A 20,989-nucleotide genomic window follows, 5' to 3' on the forward strand; every position below is an offset into this window, starting at 1 on the left:
TTACCAATACCAGCGCTGCTCTCAGTGACGTCAGTGCAGTACCCGCGGCTGACCCCTCCTTTGCAAGGTAATACAATACTCAATCTTTTTTTAATTTTAATTACACATTTCATTAATTAACAACATAAAAACTTTCACTACTGTGCCTTGTTTGACTAAATTCATAGAAAAGACAACTTCTTTCACGGCGAGTAAAACCCTTTCCGTTTACCCTTCAAACAATATGAGTAAAACCTCTTCCACTTACTCTTCACTCAAGCATTGAAGAACATGCTTCTCCTTTAGACTTACCCTTTCGAGGTGATATAAGACCAAAATTTCACCAACAAAGTCCTTTGCTATCAATCACTCTCCCTTTTTACACAAGAAAATAATCCCTAACCAGCACTTCAAGTTCTACCTAACTTTCCGCATTAACTTCATCAAGGCCAGTAACCTCACTGGAGTGTGGCTTCCACTTACTACCCGCTATTCAATATCCCTAGGGAATTCTAGACAACATGTAACAATACAAATGGGTTTTTGGTTAAAACATAAATAATATAAAGTCAAAACAACTAACTAATTCTCTTAACAAAAACCTAACCATCATTCTGCTACTAAGAAATACTGATGGCGCAAGATTACCAGTTTAGGATATTTCTAAAACACCATACTCACCTGGGCCCATAAAAATACACACTATAAACTGCTAATCTATTTTTCTGCCATCAGGAGTTTATTTACCTTATTATGATTTGTACGTGTACACCATGACTTACCAATTTCTTGTCACTGATGATATTTTTTCTTAGGCCAATGAATCAGGTATTTAGAATAATAGGTATATAATAACAAATTACTTTATTTCATTCAATAACCACAGACTCTGGGAAGTTTTAAACACTTAAGAGATGCAATATTTTGTGAGTTAAGTACCAATACCCATCGGTTAATAACTTTTCAAGTAGAAAACAATGATCAAAGAAAAAATCTTTAGAGACTTAGCAAAATTTCTAGACATTGCTACCTGGGAAGGGTAAGAAAGGGACACCGTACAAAGACATATCACACAGATTTATATTTACCTAGAATGGTTTGAGGATCAACCCATGGCCAAGGGCTGGAAAGAAACGGCTCCTGACTAATCAGGAACCAACAGGTCAGGACAGGTGCAGGACAGAACAGGTAACCTCCGCTAAGTGCAACGCCAGCATCACACCCCTCTCTGCAGCTACTCTTGTTCCCCTTCTAAATGACAGAAGTCTTCTGTCATTCTTCTTCTGCGGCATCTACGATTTCCTTCAGCATACGTTGGGTCAGTGACAGGTCTGTGACAAGTCAGACAAACTAACTTACTAAGCCTATCCTAGTTATACCATTTTGCAGGGTATGTACCTCCCCCCCAATGTTGCACATTTTGTGTATTCCCTTCATTTGATTGGTCAGTAGGACGGGGAGAGGTCATCACACCATACTAACATGACAACACTTTTCTTTAGTTTAATTGTTCAAAGTTCCCACCCATAATTTACTTTTCCAAGCTTTTAATCCATCCAGCAACATTTCAGATGAGTTTAATACAATGTATGCATTTTAAGAAAGTGTTCTTCCTCTCTCCGGGTCAAGAGATTCTCAGGCCCATCGCGGGTGAGATGGGACTTGGCAGGAATTCAATGCCACCGCTCGAGATCTTGCAGTGTTCCCAGCACATGCGCAGAAGGTTTTCAAAATGGCGATTCAAGTCACCCTTCAGGCCCAAATACAAGCTAATGATAAAGTCAAAGAAGGACACATTAGATTACGAAAATAAATGAATGCACTGTATACCCCTTATATCTACTCTAATCCCAATATTTTATTTTAACTATAGCATTAATGGTTTAGCAAAACACACAAAGTTTAGTTCAAGCAAAAAATTATGCATTAGCATGTGAGGTTCAAAGTGGCCATTTAAGGCACTACTGCACAGCTGCAAAGAGCAAAGAACGCCATACTACTTAGATGTAGTAGACACATGCGCAGAAGAGTTCCCACATTTTTGGGACCCATATTAAAACACTCTGGTTACTGGTTAGTAAAGTACATTCAAAAGCTTCCCCAAGACACTGAAATGTTGTCTGGTGCAATTATTAGTTCTTACAAAACATGTTGATTAATTACTTACATGTTATTTTGACAAAATTGAGTCCGAGCTAGTTTCTTCACATATGAAACCTTGCTCCATCAGCCTCTCAGTCATTGTTTTATCCAGTGTGCATAGTTTTGTAAATCTGACCAAGACCTCTGTCAATGCTGTTTCCAGTGTAATCACGCTCAACGTTTTATGTTAAGATTTGGAGGTATTGAAAGGCCTCAGAGAAAGGCAATTGACCGGATAATTTTTTTAATCACCTGGATGGTACAGTATCACCACAGAAGATGTTTCATTAGAATGTCTCAAGATAACTAGTAACGCCCCGTCAGTTCAAGGTAAGAGTGTCACAACTGTGTAGGAAGCATCCATAGTTCAGCGAGTATCTCAAAATCGACCCTATAGCAGGTATTATTTATAGGTTTGTGTGGGTATGCTGCCGCTGAGCTGGTATACAGGAATATCACTTTTTGACTTGTCTGGAAAGGCAACCAGAGGTTGTCACGAGTGGGATGCAATATGCAAAGCGATTGCTCCTTTGCACCATAGTATTCGTTTATACAGATAAATAGCTATGGGACCAGTAAATGGTTCACTAAATCGACACATTACACATTCAGTGTTATACCATGTACCACATCATTATGCAATTCTTTCAATCACTTCCAGTCTAAAACAAGCAATAGTGGATGATACCAAACTATATCAGAAAAGCTACAAGTTTGTATCTCTTATGTAATTTATTTTTATATCACCCACAGATACTCTTGAGTGTCCTGGCGCAGAGCCAGCAAGGGGTGAGAAAGTAGAGACCTAGGCAAAGAGATGCGTTTTTGGATCTTTAGTATTCCAAAGCCCAAAAGGAAGGGTATGCCAGGCTACAGCCGCTTTCCTAGCAAGTGAACTGCCACCTAACCTCTGGCATTTAAAACGAGGAACAAAAGCCAGACACTGAGACAAAGATCACAATTGTCTCACCGGGGCATAGAAAGAAAAACTTTTTTGCAGGTAAATTGACCCCTAGCTGTATAGTGCGCGATGGGAAATGATTAGTGATTTAAACTTCACTCTTGCCGTCACGGGCAGCAAGTGTAGTCAAGAAGAAACCTGGCCACTGTATTCTGGACCACCTGCAGCTTTTTCAGCAGGTAGCCAGGAATCCCCACATAGAGCGCATTAGCATAGTCCAGCCGAGAAAGAATTAGGGCACGAATAACTGTCTCTTTTGCCGCCCTAGGCAAAAGGGGAAAATATTTCCTAAGGGTTTTGAGAAGACCGAAACACGAGCCGGCAAGTTTCTTAACTTGCATGTGAAATGCAAGGTCCTCCTCAAAGCAGACCCCCAAGTTCGTTACGGGCTTCCCGATAGATGTTGGCAGAGGGGACCCTATTGGACAAAGGGAGTCCCTAAAGTTAGGGGGAGATTCCCGAAAAGAAGGATCTCAGACTTTTCCTGGTTGCATTTAAGCTGTGCGGAGGCCAGCCATTTAAAAATGGAGGACAGGCAATGTTTCCCAGGAGACACTGAGTCCGTATTCTTCTCCCAGGTAAAAAGAAGCTGGGTATCATCCGCATAGGCGATAATCTTTGCGCCCAGTTATTCCGCCAAGTAGATCAGTTGTGTAACATACACGTTAAACAAAAGGGGGCTAAGGTAGGACCCTTGGGGTACCCCTGTAGTCACTGTCTGCGGAGCAGAGGAGGCCGACGGAAGCCAGACCTGTTGGACACTCCCGTCCAGGAAGGACTTGATCCAGCCCCGTACTGAACCCGAGACCCCATCTTGGTGCGTCACGTAAGAAGCCGTGAGTGCGGGACCATGTCAAACGCCGCCGATAGGTCGATCAAAATCAATGCCTCCCTTCCGCCAGCATCCAGACACTCCCGAATGGCTTCCGTGACCTCGACCAAAGCCGATTCAGTGCTGTGAGCTGCCCTAAAACCTGACTGTGCCGGATGGAAGAGGCCTGCCTTTTCGACAAACTCAGTGAGTTGTTTAGTCTCTACCTTCTCACAGACCTTCGCTAAACTGAGCAAGAGGGAAATAGGGTGGTAGTTCCCTAAGCTACGGGGGTCTAAGGAAGGATTCTTTAAAAGTGGGAGAATCTTAGCCTGTTTCCAGGCAGTTGGGAAGCAAGCTTTCTGCAGGGACAGGTTGATAATACTGTTTACTTCTACATTTATAGACTCAGCGGCTGTTGTCAGCAATCTAGCAGGACAAGGGTCCACGGGAGAGCCCGACTTCAGGCCCCTTAAGAGCTTGAGAGATATAGGCAGGTCCATGAGGCGGAAATCCTGAAGGTGAAGAGTAGGGTGGGCCAAAGATGTCACCGACCGAGCCCCAAAAGCACTGTCACAGGGGGTAAAAGATGCTTGTATGGCATCGATCTTATCCATGAAGAAACAGGAGATATTGTTGCACCAGGAATCAGTTAGACTCCAATATGTCAGTTCTCAAGAGTAGTTTTGACCAGTATAATCGGGTACCATACACAATGAAAAACTGGCAACAATATTGCAGAGGACTATGGTCAATTTTGTTCAAATAGTCTCCTGAATCTAAAAAACACAGGGTAGAGACACTTTCCACTCACCAAGATTGTCAGCGTTGTTGCACCTTCCGTCTCTGGGGCAGGCTATTTCACCACTGATTGGGCTCCACAGTACTCTCTCAACTCTCTCAACTCATGAAGTGGTGGACATTGGTGTCTACTGATTAAGTAGAAACATCTCTACCCTAGACATTGTCCACGGATAATACTACTCTGGCTCTCTAGTGGGGACAATCCCTGTATTGTGCCTCAACATGGGCTGAATCTTCCCAATGAGTTCCTTGCTCTGATTTTGTCTGTAAATATGGCATGAGACTTCAAGGTAGATACACAGTTCTACTGCAGGTTGTCTCATTGTGTTATTCCCCAGACTGCATAGAGGCCTGAATGCTCACAGTGATGAAGAGTGAAGGGGGAGGTCACATTAATTTCCTTTGAAAGACACTTTCCCAAATGTAAAGTATGAGCATTGCCATTTGTCAGAAGTACTTGTCACATCCTTTGCCACTGGTTTTGGGTTTGTACTCTAGAGGATGGAGCCAAAATGCTTGTAGGTGTGATCCCCTCCAGCAGAGGTATTACCTACACTGCTCTCTTGCTCCACAGACAGCTTCACTACTCCAGAGGTGGGTATGTGTATGATATACTACATATTTCATCCATAATGTCAGTACTACCAGCAACATTTTGATGCTCGTGGTCTTGGCGAAAAAACTAGTGGTGTATCACTGTCCTCCGAGGGGCACATCTCTCTTGGAGCTAAAGAGATCCTTCTCACTATGGTTTATAAATCCCATTAATTTGCAAACGTGTTCTACCAGAACATAATCCATTACTAGAACCAGGGTCTTCTATACTTAAACTGAACATTCCTTGTGATGACAAAAATGCTAATTGTTTCTTACGTGACTGTATATTCTGACAAGTTAAGTTTAAAATTCGAATGTGCTCAGTAGACATAATGGCCCACATGCATCAAGCATTTTTGGAGTCGCAACATTTTTGCGATTCCTAAAATTTCGATTGCTTTTAAGAAATAGCAAATTTTCGATTTCTTAAAAGCAATGCATGATTAGTTTTAAAATTGCGAATTCGCAATTAGGGTGTCAAATTTACAGAGTGGTATAACCACTCGGTAAATTGGTAAAAAGTGTTAAAAACGCTGCAAAAGCATTTTTTAAACATTCATGTTACGGACACACATGTCCTTAGGACATGTGTGTGTGCAACATGATGCGAAAACAACATTTCATGGGTGCAGGGGGGGGTTCATTTGAACCCCCCTCACCACCCTTGAAATACAATCAGGATTTGCGAGTTTGAAAGTGCGAATTCGCAATTCCCATTGATCCCTATGGGCCTTTTGGCCCATAGGAATGAATGGGAATTGCGAGCTCGCAATTTGAAAATCGCATTTTTTATGCGATTCGGTAAAAATAGTGATTTTTACCGAATTGCATAAAAAATGAAAAAATAATCATGCATAGGCTTTTGCGATTTCTAAATTGCGAATCGCTATTTTTCGCAATTTAGAAATCGCAAAAGCCGATATTGATGCATGTGGGCCTTAGATTTCTCAAATTTGTGTTCCAATTGTCAATACACATGTTTTTCTCAAAAGCTTCTATCAGAGAGGTGAGCACAAAATACAGTGTGTTTAATTGTTTTCTCAATGCCATTACTTGTTGACTACTGTGACGAGAAACATCATTATGTTTATTGTGATATTTCGAGGAACTACCAAATACCTCTTCCATTTCAAAAGTGCTGATGGAACTCTCACCGACGTTTATATATTTCGTTTGTAGCGGGTATTTAGTATACACTTAGAATGTCTATCACATACACTGTCATACCTTCCTGTAAGAGAATTATTGAATGATGCTTGAACCAATTAAACAGGAGACCAAATAATTAGAAAACCATATCCTGTTCTTGACTTTATGTCTGCATGAGTACACGTAATCATGGAAAGAGTGAACCCAGCCAGAAAGCAACAGAGTCACATTCAGATGTTTCAGAGTACAACCCAGGGATCCAGGTTGGAAAAAGGTCATTGTGGAGACCCTCAAAGATGGCAGATGGAGATAGCAGAGAGGGTAAAACAGCTGGGTGTGTCACAGGGCTGGGTAGATGTGATGTGACTTGGGGTAGTGGACTTAGTATTGAAAAGTAGGATGGGTCCCCAATGTTGTGCTGGAATACTGGTTTTCAAGGGAAGCATGTTGGATAGCTTTGTAATGAAGGGTTACACTTTGATATGACGTTCCTTTAAGAGCGGTTGCATTTTTCCCTCAGTTGGAGCACATATTGAGCTCTGTAGAGTTCACTGCAATGTAGTTTCACATTGTCAGGCAGCAATCTTATTTCAATTTTTCACTTTTGCGTTTCTAAAATGGTGATGATACTACTGAAGTGTCTTGCAAAGTATGCTGACGTCATTCAGTTTCCAGATACGGCTGGAATCCATACACACCTATCTTGAATGTGATGCAGCAATTTCGTGTGGTGATGTCAGTAGGATGGGGAGGGTTTGGGGGGAGCTATTCAACTCCCTGAACTGTGAGCAATGTGGAGAATGCACCTCAGGGGTCTCAAGTAGGTCTCTGGAATGCCAGTATGGTCTTTCTTGAGTTGTCGTCTATGAATAAAAGGTTCACTTTGCATAACAGAATCAACTATTTCTAGGTGGACCTGAAGCTGAAGTAAGTGACATTATAAAATGATAAGTGCTCTGCGTCATAGATTAGTTGAGTTGCACAGACAGTTTGTTTGAGTAAACCTAAAGCTGAATTTGGACCTTCTTATTTGGATGGTAGTTGGGTGACTCTGTGACCGAGTTCTGTCACTGGATGATAACGTTCTGTTGTAGGTTTTCGTGCTGTCTGCTTATTATTCATTGCTGCTAAGACTGTCGGACATTTGGTTGCAAAGAGTTTAATGTATATATTGTACATTGTAGGATATTCGACATAGTAGTGTGGACATGGTATGCTCCTTTGACCCAGTTGTGTTCTGTACTTCAAGTATGGCTCAAACCATTAAAGATGGACCCATCAAAGAATGTGGTTCATCATTCAGAACTGAACAGGGCTTAAACATCAACAGAAGTGTAAGGCTCATTGACAACTATTACAATGGATTCCCTGAGCCATTTAAAGGTCGATATTGACCATGTGGATGGTTGTTGTTTTAATTTATGACCAGCAGCGGCTCCACCACAATCACACAGGTGTGTTGCCCCACCGGCTCAGATCCATCAGCTGGCAAATAAAATATATTATCATATTTGTATTATTTTTCAGATGCAGGCTAAGCTAGTGTGTGCAGAGCAATGCAGGGCCGGGCCATGGGAGGGGGAGGAGGAGTGATATGTGCACTTTTAAAAGCGCATGTCAGTTTGGTTGGCTGTCCAATGACGGCCAAGTTGACATGCCCACTAAGGTTTCTCCAACCCAGCTGTATTGCACAGCCATGTTGAAGAAACAGCGCAGACTCCTTGCGACTCTGTGAGCGAGTCCAGCCTGCTCAGGTCAACCCCAAGCTTCTCTCATGCTTGAGAGCAGTGCAGTGATTGAATGGGAGTCCAGGGACTGCTGATCCAGGGACTGCTGGGACCAGGAACCGGAAGCAGAGGAACGTGAGGTGGCTGTCAGCACAAGGTATGTTTTTTCTCATTTTGAAGTTAACCCCCTGTTTCCCTCTGCTCACCTCACCACTTTTTACCAGTGTCGACTGCCACTGTTTATAACTGTTTTCCTGTTGCATACAGTTGAAAAGCGGTCTTTCAATAAAAAATAAAAAAATAGCTACATTAAACATAGCATCCAAAGTTGAATTAATGCGCAAAATATACTATTGAAAATAATTAATTTCACTCAAATTCATGACAACTATACCAAATTAAACCTCAGTATTTAAACCATTTACGAATTTTCAATTTATCTAGCTTATAAAGTGCATAGTGCATTGCCAACTTTTAGAAAGCGTCTTCCGCTCACCCTCTTGGCATAAAAATATTGTTTGATGTAAACTTTGACTTCTCAAGCCTCATCCAATATTTGGGTGGTTCAGGCAATCTTCAATAAGTCGTGATCACAAAAGCACACAGTATAGCCTGTCGCCTGCGACAACCAGTGAATTCTGTATCAAGGGAATGAACTGTTTTCCTTTGATCAAACTTGGAACATGAAAACTATCGATGTAAAATGACTGATAATGGATATAAATCAATGAGGCGTCAAATTGACAAATCATGTTTATTGGGACATCCATGCAGCATGATGACTACCTCTGTGAGAGCACAACAATGAGGTGGATTGATAGGCCCTGAAGAAGTTCCTATAGAACGAAACACAAGGGCTTCAATTGAATTGATTTTATATGTAAAGTGTTAGAAACGGGATCCCTGGCTGGCCAGGGCTCGCGCCGAAGTCAGTCAGAGACCACCACTCCCAAGTCAGGGCAAGGGAGTTACACGCCAAGATAACCCCTGCTCACCCTCTAGGTAACGTGGCGCGAGCAGCAAGGCTAAACTTGGAGGCGGTATGAGTTAAGTATTTGTGCACGCACCCCAGCAACAACACCCAAGGCCCACCACAAAGGAAACTCCACACAGGGTTATATAAAAAATAGCCTTTGTATTATAGTCAAAACACATTAGATAACACACAAACTTTACAATGTGCCAACAGGCACGGGCAGAATTTACAAGGGAATTATGTACAGGACAGGGCCACATGGACCACTGTCAGGGGTAGGCACTTGTTAGGAATAATACTTGTAGGTATACACTTAGCACATAAACATATAATGATTAGCACCAAAATAGTATATGTAGTACACAACCAGTAATCACTGGTAAAGAGTAAATACATCCTACGCAACCCTAAACACTGTAGGAAAATCACGCAAGGAACTAGGACCTTATCATCAGGACCTAAGGAAGGAATACCATCACCTAAGCAGGTCACTATTAGCAAAGGGAAGGAAACCTAAACAATCACCTAAGCAGGTCACATTTAGCAGAGGAGATAAACATAAAACACCTAAGCAGGTCACTTTTAGCAAAGGTAATGGGACATCAACAATCCTTTAAGCAGGTCACATTTAGCAAAGGGGATAAACATAAAATGGGACATCAACAATCCTCTAAGCAGGTCACATTTAGCAAAGGGGATAAACATAAAATGGGACATCAACAATCCTCTAAGCAGGTCACTCTTAGCAAAGGGGATAAAACATAAAATGGGACATCAACAATTGCACGTGAGGCATTAAACATATTCAGAGGTGCAGGTTAGAACATTTGCGCAAGAATCACATACATCAGTAAATTACAATGCGCAGGGTGCACATAGCACCACACTAGAATTGTCCCTCAGGCCAACTGGCCTCGCAAGGGGCTGAATACCCTGAGTCTCAATGTAAGGGGGTCTGCGCAGGCAGCACAAACCACAAGCCTAAACGTAGCAGTTGCCCACAAAGTGCTGGGCAACTGGTGCAGGGAAAGTTAGGGCAACGTTGGAGCCTCGTGGGCTCAAAAACACTGGTGACTGGCACCTAAGAGCTTCAGCGCTCTAAAGAACAAATATGCGGGCGAGGAGCCTCCTGGGCTCGAGAACAGATGTGCCCCCACGAGCGTCTCTGGCTCGTAAATCAATTTGGCAGGTGGAACCTCTTGTGGCTCAATAAACAAAATATGCCCCTCAGAGCCTCTCGGGGCTCGTCACCAGTGTGGGCGGAACGTTGGAGTCCCTCACGGGGGACTCGGGAATTAAACAATGCCCCAAGAGCCTCTCGGGCTCGAAGAAATGCCTCCCAGGAGCCTAGGGGCTCCACACAACAAGAATGCGGGCGTCGTGGGAGCGGCCCTCTGCCAACTGGGGCCACTCGGGACACAAAGAGAAACGCCCCCACACTCACCGGGTCTCCTGGGCCGGATGCGTCTCCTCTTCTGGTCGGCGCGGGGCTCCCTTTCACTCGGGGAGCCTCGAGGACAGGGCCGGCTGCTTCTCTCCTCGCTGCTCGGCTCCGGGGGCGGGACTTCCGGTTCGCCTCTCCCGGGCCGCGCAGCGATTGGCTGACGGTCCCAGCACTTCCGGGTCATCGCAGGCAGCGCGGCGGCCCGTTTTAGGCAGGCAGGCTGGCTCCCAGTATCCGAGGAGTGGGCTCCCTCGCGATAAATCAAATATCCAAGAACGGGGCAATGCCGGGTGGGCACCGGCTTCCAAATTAAATATAAAGCGAGGTAGGCACTCGCTATGCCGAAAATCGGCAATGAAAGCAGCCAATGCCGGGTGGGCACCGGCTAGCGTCAAAATAAAGCGCATGGAGCGCTAGAAGACAAAGCAAAGCGCTATTGAGCGCTTGGGCACAAGTAAAGCGCTCCTAGCGCTATAAATCAAATAAAAGCGCTTCCAGGCACAGCAAAGCTCCAGCAGGGTCTGGAGGCAGGCAGGGGGGCAAGGCAGGGCCAGAGCCAGCACACTGGGTCTCCAGGCAGGGAGACAAGCCAAGTGGCGGTCCTCCTGGCCCCAGCAGCAGCAGCAGCAGCAGCCCCCTCTGGCAAGGATCCACAAGCAGAAGCAAGGACAAATTTTATGGGGACACAGCCCCTTCTTATACAGTAAATTCCCTTTGTCTCATGGTGCAGGGTGGGGGAGAAACCAGTTGCAGCTGGTTTTGAAGTACCCTTGATAGCTCAACCACCCATTTCATTCACTGGCAGGGCTAAGGACATCAGTCGCACTACAGGGGGTGGAGCCAGCATTGTGTGGGGAAAGTCCAGGCCCATCAGGGACCAGGTGCACTCCTCCCAAGCCATCAACATGCTTATCTCACACTCACCACCGGGCAGACCCATCCAGCCTTCCTGGAGCCAGGCTCACCAGCCAGCTCCAGCCAATCACACGGCAGGCATATTTTACATTAATATGCCAACTCCTAGAAGTGGCATTTCTACACATGACACACACATGCCACATACACCATTGCGAAGCATTCATTCCCACGAGCTCGCACATACCAAATTCGAGCATGCACTCCCCACGCATCAGGAACTACTAGGGACACAGACATTCCCCATGCATTCCTATGGGAGAGCAAGCCAGCCTAACTACATGCACGCACTTTACTCTGGAACACAGGGAAAAATGCGCACAGACCAGAAAATCATTCATACAGATCACAGATCTAAAGCAAAAAGATTAGGGGTGAACCTGCCTTAAGGGCCAAGTCCAACACAACCCCCTTCCAGCCAAAACGCAGGGCAGACCAATCACCACCGTGATGGACTTTCCTGCTTGGGGCGATAAAACACGGACGCGGGCCCGCAACTGCAGGGACACCCGCCTGTTTTACGCCACAGTGAACCCCTGGGGTTCTTTCTAAAGCTACTGTAGGGACTAACTGGGCTACCCCACTGTTAATCCCAGCTGCCCTCGGCCAGGACCAGGCCCTAGGCCACCCAGGTGCCACTGGTTCCTGCCTACTCACAAAGTGGGGGGTAGTAACCCCCGGCACATAACAGCCATTTTCCACTCTTCCTGTCTGCAAGACAGGGCTAGACTGCCACTGGTTCTCCAGCCTAGGGTCTACAACCTTAGGTGGACCAGGAGTCTCAGGGAAGGCTCTCCTCCCCTTACCTCTTCTCCTAGGGTTCCTCCGCCTCCTGCGAGGGGTACCCTCTAAACACCATTCTCCCAACCTAGGGTTTAACCCCTCAGGTGGAACCGGGGTCAGAGGTGGGCTCTCCCACCCTCTGCCCCCCCTTCCAGAGTCCTGCTCCCTCCCAACCGGGGTGGTACCTCTGGAGAAAGAACTGGTCAGGACACTGATTACAGTATTCCCACCCTTCAGGTCAGGCAAACCCTGAACCTGGACCTCCAACCTCCGGTCTAGAACCTTTGATGGAATCACTGCCTGGCACTCCAGGACTTCTGGGGACTCACATGTCACTCCCCAATCACTCTTTTCGCTGGACTTCTGTACTCTCCCCACTGGAGCAGTACTGCCAGACTCTACAACCATGGAAGCTCCGCTTACAGATGCTCCAGGTCCCTCACACACTAGGAGATCTCCCTCAAGTGGACTAACAGGTAAGCTTAGGTCCCCACCCTGGTGTTCCCTAAAGAAACCATCCAGGCTCTGAGGCAGGGCTTCGGGCATCTGGGGACTCTCGGTCTCACACTCACTCCCGCTCCACTGAGACAGGCAGTAAGCCCCTACACCCTCCTCACTATACTGGGACCTAGCTGGGCTACTCCCACCCTCCTCCACCACGCTGGGTTGGAGGAAACCTGACCCACTATTGTAAGGTTCCTAAACCTCAACCTATTCTCCTCCTCTGGGGAAACAGGAACCATACTCGGGGAACTGGGAGTGGGACTGTCTACACTTAAATTTAAAAAGCTGCCACAACTGGACTCCACCCTCCCTGGGGAATCCAGACAATTACAACGGCACTCAGGGGGTAACCTACTCTCTTGGGCTACCTTCTCCCTGAACAAGGCCCTCTCTTCCTTCCTATCCAACCACTCCTCTGGGGACAGGGAAAGGGATGGGGCGCTGGTACTGACACTGGACCCAGCAAGGGACTCCCTATCTATGGGGTCCTCACTATCTGCTGACATCCATCCACTGTCATCACCATCCAACTCACATCCTTCAGGGCTCTCCACAGACTCACCACCCTCATGGCGTGCGGCCCGGGCCCCATCTCTCTCACTGTGCTTCAGATCCCACTGATCCTTTTGCCACTGGATCAGGCTGCCCCTAAGCTGGGACTGAGTATCCAACTCACTCACCTCTATGCCTCCCTTTTCACAGAATCTGACCAGCTTTAATCTACTGTATCTAAAAAGACTACAGAGATCAAAAACTGGCTCCATTTTGGCGGACGTTCTCAGGAAAAGTGTGACACAGGGAACCTGGGGGTCTGAGCTAAACAGGAGAATACAATCAACAAAATTCAGCAAGATTCTTATCTCAGAGAACTTGCACTCCACTGTCCAGTGTAACACACACTCATTCACACACAACCCTCCCCTCGGACTGGTAAGGCAGTTTCTACCACCCCTGATTTTCTCAACCTGACCACAAGCGACACAGGTACCAAATTCTGGGAGCAGGGCGGGGAACAAGGTACTGGACAAAATCACAAAATGACACCTTTCAGGAGAAGCAATACTGATCTTCACCTAAAAAACAATAATCACTAAAAAGTGGTTATCTAAAAATGTAGAGCTTTGAAGTGTGGCCTGTCGCCACTGTGGTACAGCGCAAACACAAATCCTTATCCTCACCGCTGCGTCCAATGTTAGAAACGGGATCCCCGGCTGGCCAGGGCTCACGCCAAAGTCAGTCAGAGACCACCACGCCTAAGTCAGGGCAAGGGAGTTACACGCCAAGATAACCCCTGCTCACCCTCTAGGTAATGTGGCGCGAGCAGCAAGGCTAAACTTGGAGGCGGTATGAGTTAAGTATTTGCGCACGCACCCCAGCAACAACACCCAAGGCCCACCACAAAGGAAACTCCACACAAGGTTATATAAAAAATAGCCTTTGTATTATAGTCAAAACACATTAGATAACACACAAACTTTACAATGTGCCAACAGGCACGGGCAGAATTTACAAGGGAATTATGTACAGGACAGGGCCACATGGACCACTGTCAGGGGTAGGCACTTGTTAGGAATAATACTTGTAGGTATACACTTAGCACATAAACATATAATGATTAGCACCAAAATAGTACATGTAGTACACAACCAGTAATCACTGGTAAAGAGTAAATACCTCCTACGCAACCCTAAACACTGTGGGAAAATCACGCAGGGAACTAGGACCTTATCATCAGGACCTAAGGAAGGAATACCATCACCTAAGCAGGTCACTATTAGCAAAGGGAAGGAAACCTAAACAATCACCTAAGCAGGTCACATTTAGCAAAGGAGATAAACATAAAATACCTAAGCAGGTCCCTTTTAGCAAAGGTAATGGGACATCAAGAATCCTCTAAGCAGGTCACATTTAGCAAAGGGGATAAACATAAAATGGGACATCAACAATCCTCTAAGCAGGTCACATTTAGCAAAGGGGATAAACATAAAATGGGACATCAACAATCCTCTAAGCAGGTCACTCTTAGCAAAGGGGATAAAACATAAAATGGGACATCAACAATTGCACGTGAGGCATTAAACATATTCAGAGGTGCAGGTTAGAACATTTGCGCAAGAATCACATACATCAGTAAATTACAATGCGCAGGGTAGCACCACACTAGAATTGTCCCTCAGGCCAACTGGCCTCGCAAGGGGCTGAATGCCCTGAGTCTCAATGTCAGGGGGTCCGCGCCGGCAGCACAAACCACAAGCCTAGACGTAGCAGTTGCCCACAAAGTGCTGGGCACCTGGTGCAGGGAAAGTTAGGGCAACGTTGGAGCCTCGTGGGCTCAAGAACACAGGTGACTGGCACCTAAGAGCTTCAGCGCTCTAAAGAACAAATATGCGGGCGAGGAGCCTCCTGGGCTCGAGAACAGATGTGCCCCCACGAGCTTCTCTGGCTCGTAAATTAATTTGGCAGGTGGAGCCTCTCGTGGCTCAATAAACAAAATATGCCCCTCAGAGCCTCTCGGGGCTCGTCACCAGTGTGGGCGGAACGTTGGAGTCCCTCACGGGGGACTCGGGAATTAAACAATGCCCCAAGAGCCTCTCGGGCTCGAAGAAATGCCTCCCAGGAGCCTCGGGGCTCCACACAACAAGAATGCGGGCGTCGTGGGAGCGGCCCTCTGCCAACTGGGGCCGCTCGGGACACAAAGAGAAACGCCCCCGCACTCACCGGGTCTCCTGGGCCGGATGCGTCTCCTCTTCTGGTCGGCGCGGGGCTCCCTTTCACTCGGGGAGCCTCGAGGACAGGGCCGGCTGCTTCTCTCCTCGCTGCTCGGCTCCGGGGGTGGGACTTCCGGTTCGCCTCTCCCGGGCCACGCAGCGATTGGCTGACGGTCCCAGCACTTCCGGGTCGTCGCGGGCAGCACGGCGGCCCGTTTTAGGCAGGCAGGTTGGCTCCCAGTATCCGAGGAGTGGGCTCCATCGCGATAAATCAAATATCCAAGAACAGGGCAATGCCGGGTGGGCACCGGCTAGCGTCAAAATAAAGCGCATGGAGCGCTAGAAGACTAAGCAAAGCGCTATTGAGCGCTGGGGCACAAGTAAAGCGCTCCTAGCGCTATAAATCAAATAAAAGCGCTTCCAGGCACAGCAAAGCTCCAGCAGGGTCTGGAGGCAGGCAGGGGGGCAAGGCAGGGCCAGAGCCAGCACACTGGGTCTCCAGGCAGGGAGACAAGCCAAGTGGCGGTCCTCCTGGCCCCAGCAGCAGCAGCAGCAGCCCCCTCTGGCAAGGATCCACAAGCAGAACCAAGGACAAATTGTATGGGGACACAGCCCCTTCCTATACAGTAAATTCCCTTTGTTTCATGGTGCAGGGTGGGGGAGAAACCAGTTGCAGCTGGTTTTGAAGTACCCTTGATAGCTCAACCACCCATGTCATTCACTGGCAGGGCTAAGGACATCAGTCGCACTACCGGGGGTGGAGCCAGCATTGTGTGGGGAAAGTCCAGGCCCATCAGGGACCAGGTGCACTCCTCCCAAGCCATAAACATGCTAATATCACACTCACCACCGGGCAGACCCATCCAGCCTTCCTGGAGCCAGGCTCACCAGCCAGCTCCAGCCAATCACACGGCAGGCATATTTTACATTAATATGCCAACTCCTAGAAGTTGCATTTCTACACATGACACACACATGCCACATACACTATTGCGAAGCATTCATTATCACGAGCTCGCACATACCAAATTCGAGCATGCACTCCCCACGCATCAGGAACTACTAGGGACACAGACATTCCCCATGCATTCCTATGGGAGAGCAGGCCAGCCTAACTACATGCACGCACTTTACTCTGGGACACAGGGAAAAAATGCGCACATACCAGAAAATCATTCATACAGATCACAGATCTAAAGCAAAAAGATTAGGAGTGAACCTGCCTTAAGGGCCAAGTCCAACATAAAGGATTAAATATATAACTGCATTTGGACCTTTCCTGATTTTTTTCTAAATAATATAGGGCCAGGTGTGCGACCCATTTTTGCATCTTCAAATGGGTTTGCGAACCCATTTGCGCATGCAAAAACATATTTGACAATGTACATAGCCCAATTACCGAGTCACAATTTTTTTGCGACTTGCTCAATATGTCTTGTGACTGGCAAGTAGGTGGTAATGCATTTGCAAAGGGGAAGGGGTCCCTTCCTTTGCAAATGCATGCAAAATATTTATCCTAAGGGCAAGCAGTGGTCCCCGGGAGTTATTTATAGTTGATGATACACTTTTAAGATCTGATATTTTTGTTTCACCTGTTGCTTTGCAAAATAAACATCTTAATGCAGCTTATGGTGGACACATTGGTATTGGGGCAACTTGCAGAAAACTCAAAGAACATTTTTGGTGGCCTGCCATATACAGGGAGGTTACCAGGCTCATCAATAATTGTCAAGTTTGTCTACTCTCTGACAAGTATTGGAAGACTGTTAAAACACCTATGCATGTGGTTCCCATTCTGGCGAAACCCTGGTGCAAGGTAGCTTTGGATTTTACAGGGCCTTTTGATATGTTGCCCAATAGCATGAAATACATCATGGTATTAATTGATTACTACTCCAAAAAGGAAGGAATACATTTGGCCTTGGCCTGCAACGAGGTTGTGGAAGATTTTTTATCAAGAACATCGGGGCATATTTTATCACCCCAAATCCAACCGCTGGAGTCTCACCTTTTCTTCTACTAAGGGAGAGAGGTCCCAGATGAAAGGCCTTTCCAGATTGGTTAAAAGAATTGTACAATAAAAATATTATATGTGTGTCTTACCATGATATGAAAAAGTTGAAAAATAAATTCATAACACAGCAAAATCTGCAGAAAAGACATTTTGATATGATTTGATTTGAGATTTATAGAGCGCAACAACCACCTGAGGGCATCAAGGCACTGAAGACTAGTCGTCCAGCAGAGGACAACCTATACACCAATACATTGGCCCCAGCTGAGGGATTAACCTGAAAATAACCATGTCTTAAGAGCCTTCCTGAATGGCAGGAGAAGAGGGATAGGACTTAAGGTGAAAGGAAGAGAATTCCAGAGTTTGCTTGCGGCCACAGAGAAAGCACTATTGTCCCACTTCTTTCTTTTGGTTCTCGGGACTGCAAGTCGCAGTTGAAGAGATGAGCATAAAGGCCTACCAGGGAAGAGCCAGCAGGACATGGACTTTAATCTTGTAGGGTAAGGGAGATAAAGTGCCTTATGCACCATAGAGAGTTATTTGAAGCTGATGTGGTTATGGATGGGGAGCCACTGCAATAATTCTAATGACTCTAAACATTAAGTGAAACAGCAAGATTTTTCAATTGGTGATTGGGTCTTGGTGAAAAAGCCTATGAGAGATAAGAAAGATGTTTCAAAATACTCACTTCCAATTCAGGTAGTCAAGGTTTCCAAAGGTTTTTTGTTTTTGGATAAAAGGGGGAGGTTGAACAGAAGAGCAATTGTCAAGCTCACTAATGATAAAGCAAACAAATTGTCTGATTCAATCAGTTCTGAGTTGATTCAGACGACACTCTCCATCTATTGGATGATTTAATTCCCAATGGCGAGAGTGTTGTTCTTAATTCCACTTTGGATTCACCATGCAGGAATGCTAATACTGTTAACCCTCAAGAACAACATGTTGATCTTAATAGTCATCAAAAGGATATGATGACTATGGATCAAGAACACTCCGAAGATGTTGTACCATCCGAAGAAATGGTCTGAACATCACACAAATGTTCCTTACCTACCAAGTTTAGACATTGTTATGTTGATTAATTTCTCTGTGTAACTAGGGAGAAGATATAATGTTCTTGACACTAAGATATGTGTTCTAAAAGCTATTGCACATGCGTTTCCTAACTGTGTAATAAACATGTTTATTCTTGAATGTCGGTCCCGTGGCGGTGCTCCTGTTCGTTGGGATTCGACTGCTTCTGCCACAGCAGTTGCAGTCTTATCAACGAAGGAGGACACACTCCCATGGGCTCAGCAGCAGTGAATACATCTATTTCAGTGTATCTGTTGTGCATCCTGTTTTCATCCATACTGGTCATTTTACACCCCAGCTACACCATTGCAGGCGGCAAAGACGTGCATCGTCATCCCTTACTTGACCATGTGAATGGTCCCATATTAACTGTAGGTCTTGTTCAAACTTGCAATAGCTGCTTTCCCAGAATTGACCTTGCAGTTGCATTTAAGAATCATTCTTGACAAGAATCTGCATTGAAACTCACAATTTTATTCGGAAAGGATGAATAATCCATCAGCACTGAGTCCCGAAACCGCAATATTTATTTAATCAAAAAACTGTGCCGCGATCCATGAAAAAATAGCAGATGATCTTTACCAGAAATTCTCATTGTACCGTTAACTGGCTACAAAGTAACTTGTAGAAGGCTAGAATGTTATTGTGGTTCACAAATTGTAATTTGGTTTTTGTCTTATTGAAGTTTCTATATATTTGTGGTGTTCTTTGAAGTATGGCGTATCAAAGCATCAGAATAATGTATTGCTTGTTTACTTTACAGCTGATGAGGACGAAATATCTTTATCTGTGGGTGATATTATTACTCAGATCACAGCAGTTGATGAAGGCTGGTGGTACGGAAAGTGCAATGAGACATTCGGGTTGTTCCCGTCTAATTATGTTGAACTTCTGTAACAATTGCAAATGATGTACGCACTTAGGAACCCAATAATGATAATCTCATTACCTCTGTAACAAATTCCTTTTAACTATAATGAATTGCAAATATTATTTAGTATTGTGGAAAGATCTAGTGATGTTTTTTTCAATATGGTCATGTATAGTTTTCATTCGATGTTAACTAATGTTTGTAATGCCTGATTGGCTTCTCCTTCCACACGCTGTCTATATCATCTCGCTTGCTCTCCATCTTCCCCGTCCCTGCTCCACAACCTTACTATCAAAGGGCATTGTTATTGATTTTTTTACCATGCTACAGCGTGTTGCTCTGTTCTCATGTACAACTGACATTTTATGAAAGACCCTGTGCCACGCCACTATTATCTGTAAAGCACTTACATGCCTTTAATGAAAAATGCACTTTACAAGACTGTGAAATAAATGCGTATGCTAAACTTGAAAGATCCCACATTCCAGCAATCCATCCACAGTGCTACACAACCACAGATCCGACATAAGCACGTGGAAAATACTCAGTAGTAACCTCTCAAATGCAATAAAAACTCAAAGAGCTACACTACGAGCTCCAAAACAAATATCAATTGGTGGTGAAAACGTTCTTTACACACAATTTGACACTGAGTAAAGAGCAGATCAAACTTAGAAACATGCATTTTTCCTGTGAAGTTCCACCAAATGAATGAATGAATGAATGAATGGATGAATGGATGAATGGATGGATGAATGGATGAATGGATGAAATGAGATGTATGTAGGTCACGGCTACATCAAGTAGTTAACTGGCACTGCGCTCACAGGCAGCTTTCCAGGGTTAAACAAGGATACTATTCTTATGTGAAAAGCCATGTGTTCAACCTTTATTTGAACAGGGAAATAGAGCCCACAGAGCGTAGCTCTAGAGAGAGCTGATTCTATGAGGACAGCCCCAGATAAGACGAGGCTGGTAGGCAAAGTTTAGCGCAGCGCATCCTAAGAATCCGGTGCTGGAGGCTGTTGGAAGATCGCAAGTCCTTAGTGATGTTTTAAAGGCTGATGTTCTTGCTCTTGGGTAGCCAGCACCCGTGTGAAAGAGTGCTTTGCGGACTAGTGACAGTGCCTTCAAAATTGTCCTCTTCCTTTTTGGAAGTCAGTGAAGTGCGCAAAGGTATTGGGACACATGCATTCTCGAAGGTAGGTTAACCAGAATGTGAGCTGCAGTGTTCTGGAATTTATTGGTCAGGTAGTCCCAGATACAGGGCTTTCGCATAATCCAGCCTTGATGTTATGAGTATGTGGACTAAAGACTTCTTAGCAGCAAATGAGCAGAAGTGCGAGAGCTTCTTTAGAATGCACAGCAGACCAAAGCAAGCGCCTATCACAAAATAATGTGTGATTATAAAGACAGACAGCTGTCATGTTTAACACCCAGTTTCTTAACTATTAAACCCTGAGGGATTATAGGGGTGGGGGCCATCTTCAGGCCGGAAGATCCAACATGTTTCCAGGGGATTTTGAC

General features: G+C 45.4%; 1 protein-coding gene across 1 annotated transcript in view; it reads left to right on the forward strand.

Moving 5' to 3' along the window:
* The window catches only part of LOC147701362 (zinc finger protein RFP-like), a 396,387-nt gene extending 376,489 nt beyond the window's left edge, over window positions 1–19,898 (forward strand). Inside the window, exon 10 of the mRNA XM_086930058.1 lies at window positions 19,355–19,898. Within this exon, the coding sequence (XP_086786184.1) occupies window positions 19,355–19,488 (134 nt within the window). The 3' untranslated portion in view covers window positions 19,489–19,898. The remainder of the gene's footprint in view (window positions 1–19,354) is intronic.
* The last annotated feature ends 1,091 nt before the right edge of the window (window positions 19,899–20,989 follow it).

Source organism: Lissotriton vulgaris, chromosome 7, assembly GCF_964263255.1.
Source record: "Lissotriton vulgaris chromosome 7, aLisVul1.2, whole genome shotgun sequence".
NCBI classification, from domain to species: Eukaryota; Metazoa; Chordata; class Amphibia; order Caudata; family Salamandridae; genus Lissotriton; species Lissotriton vulgaris.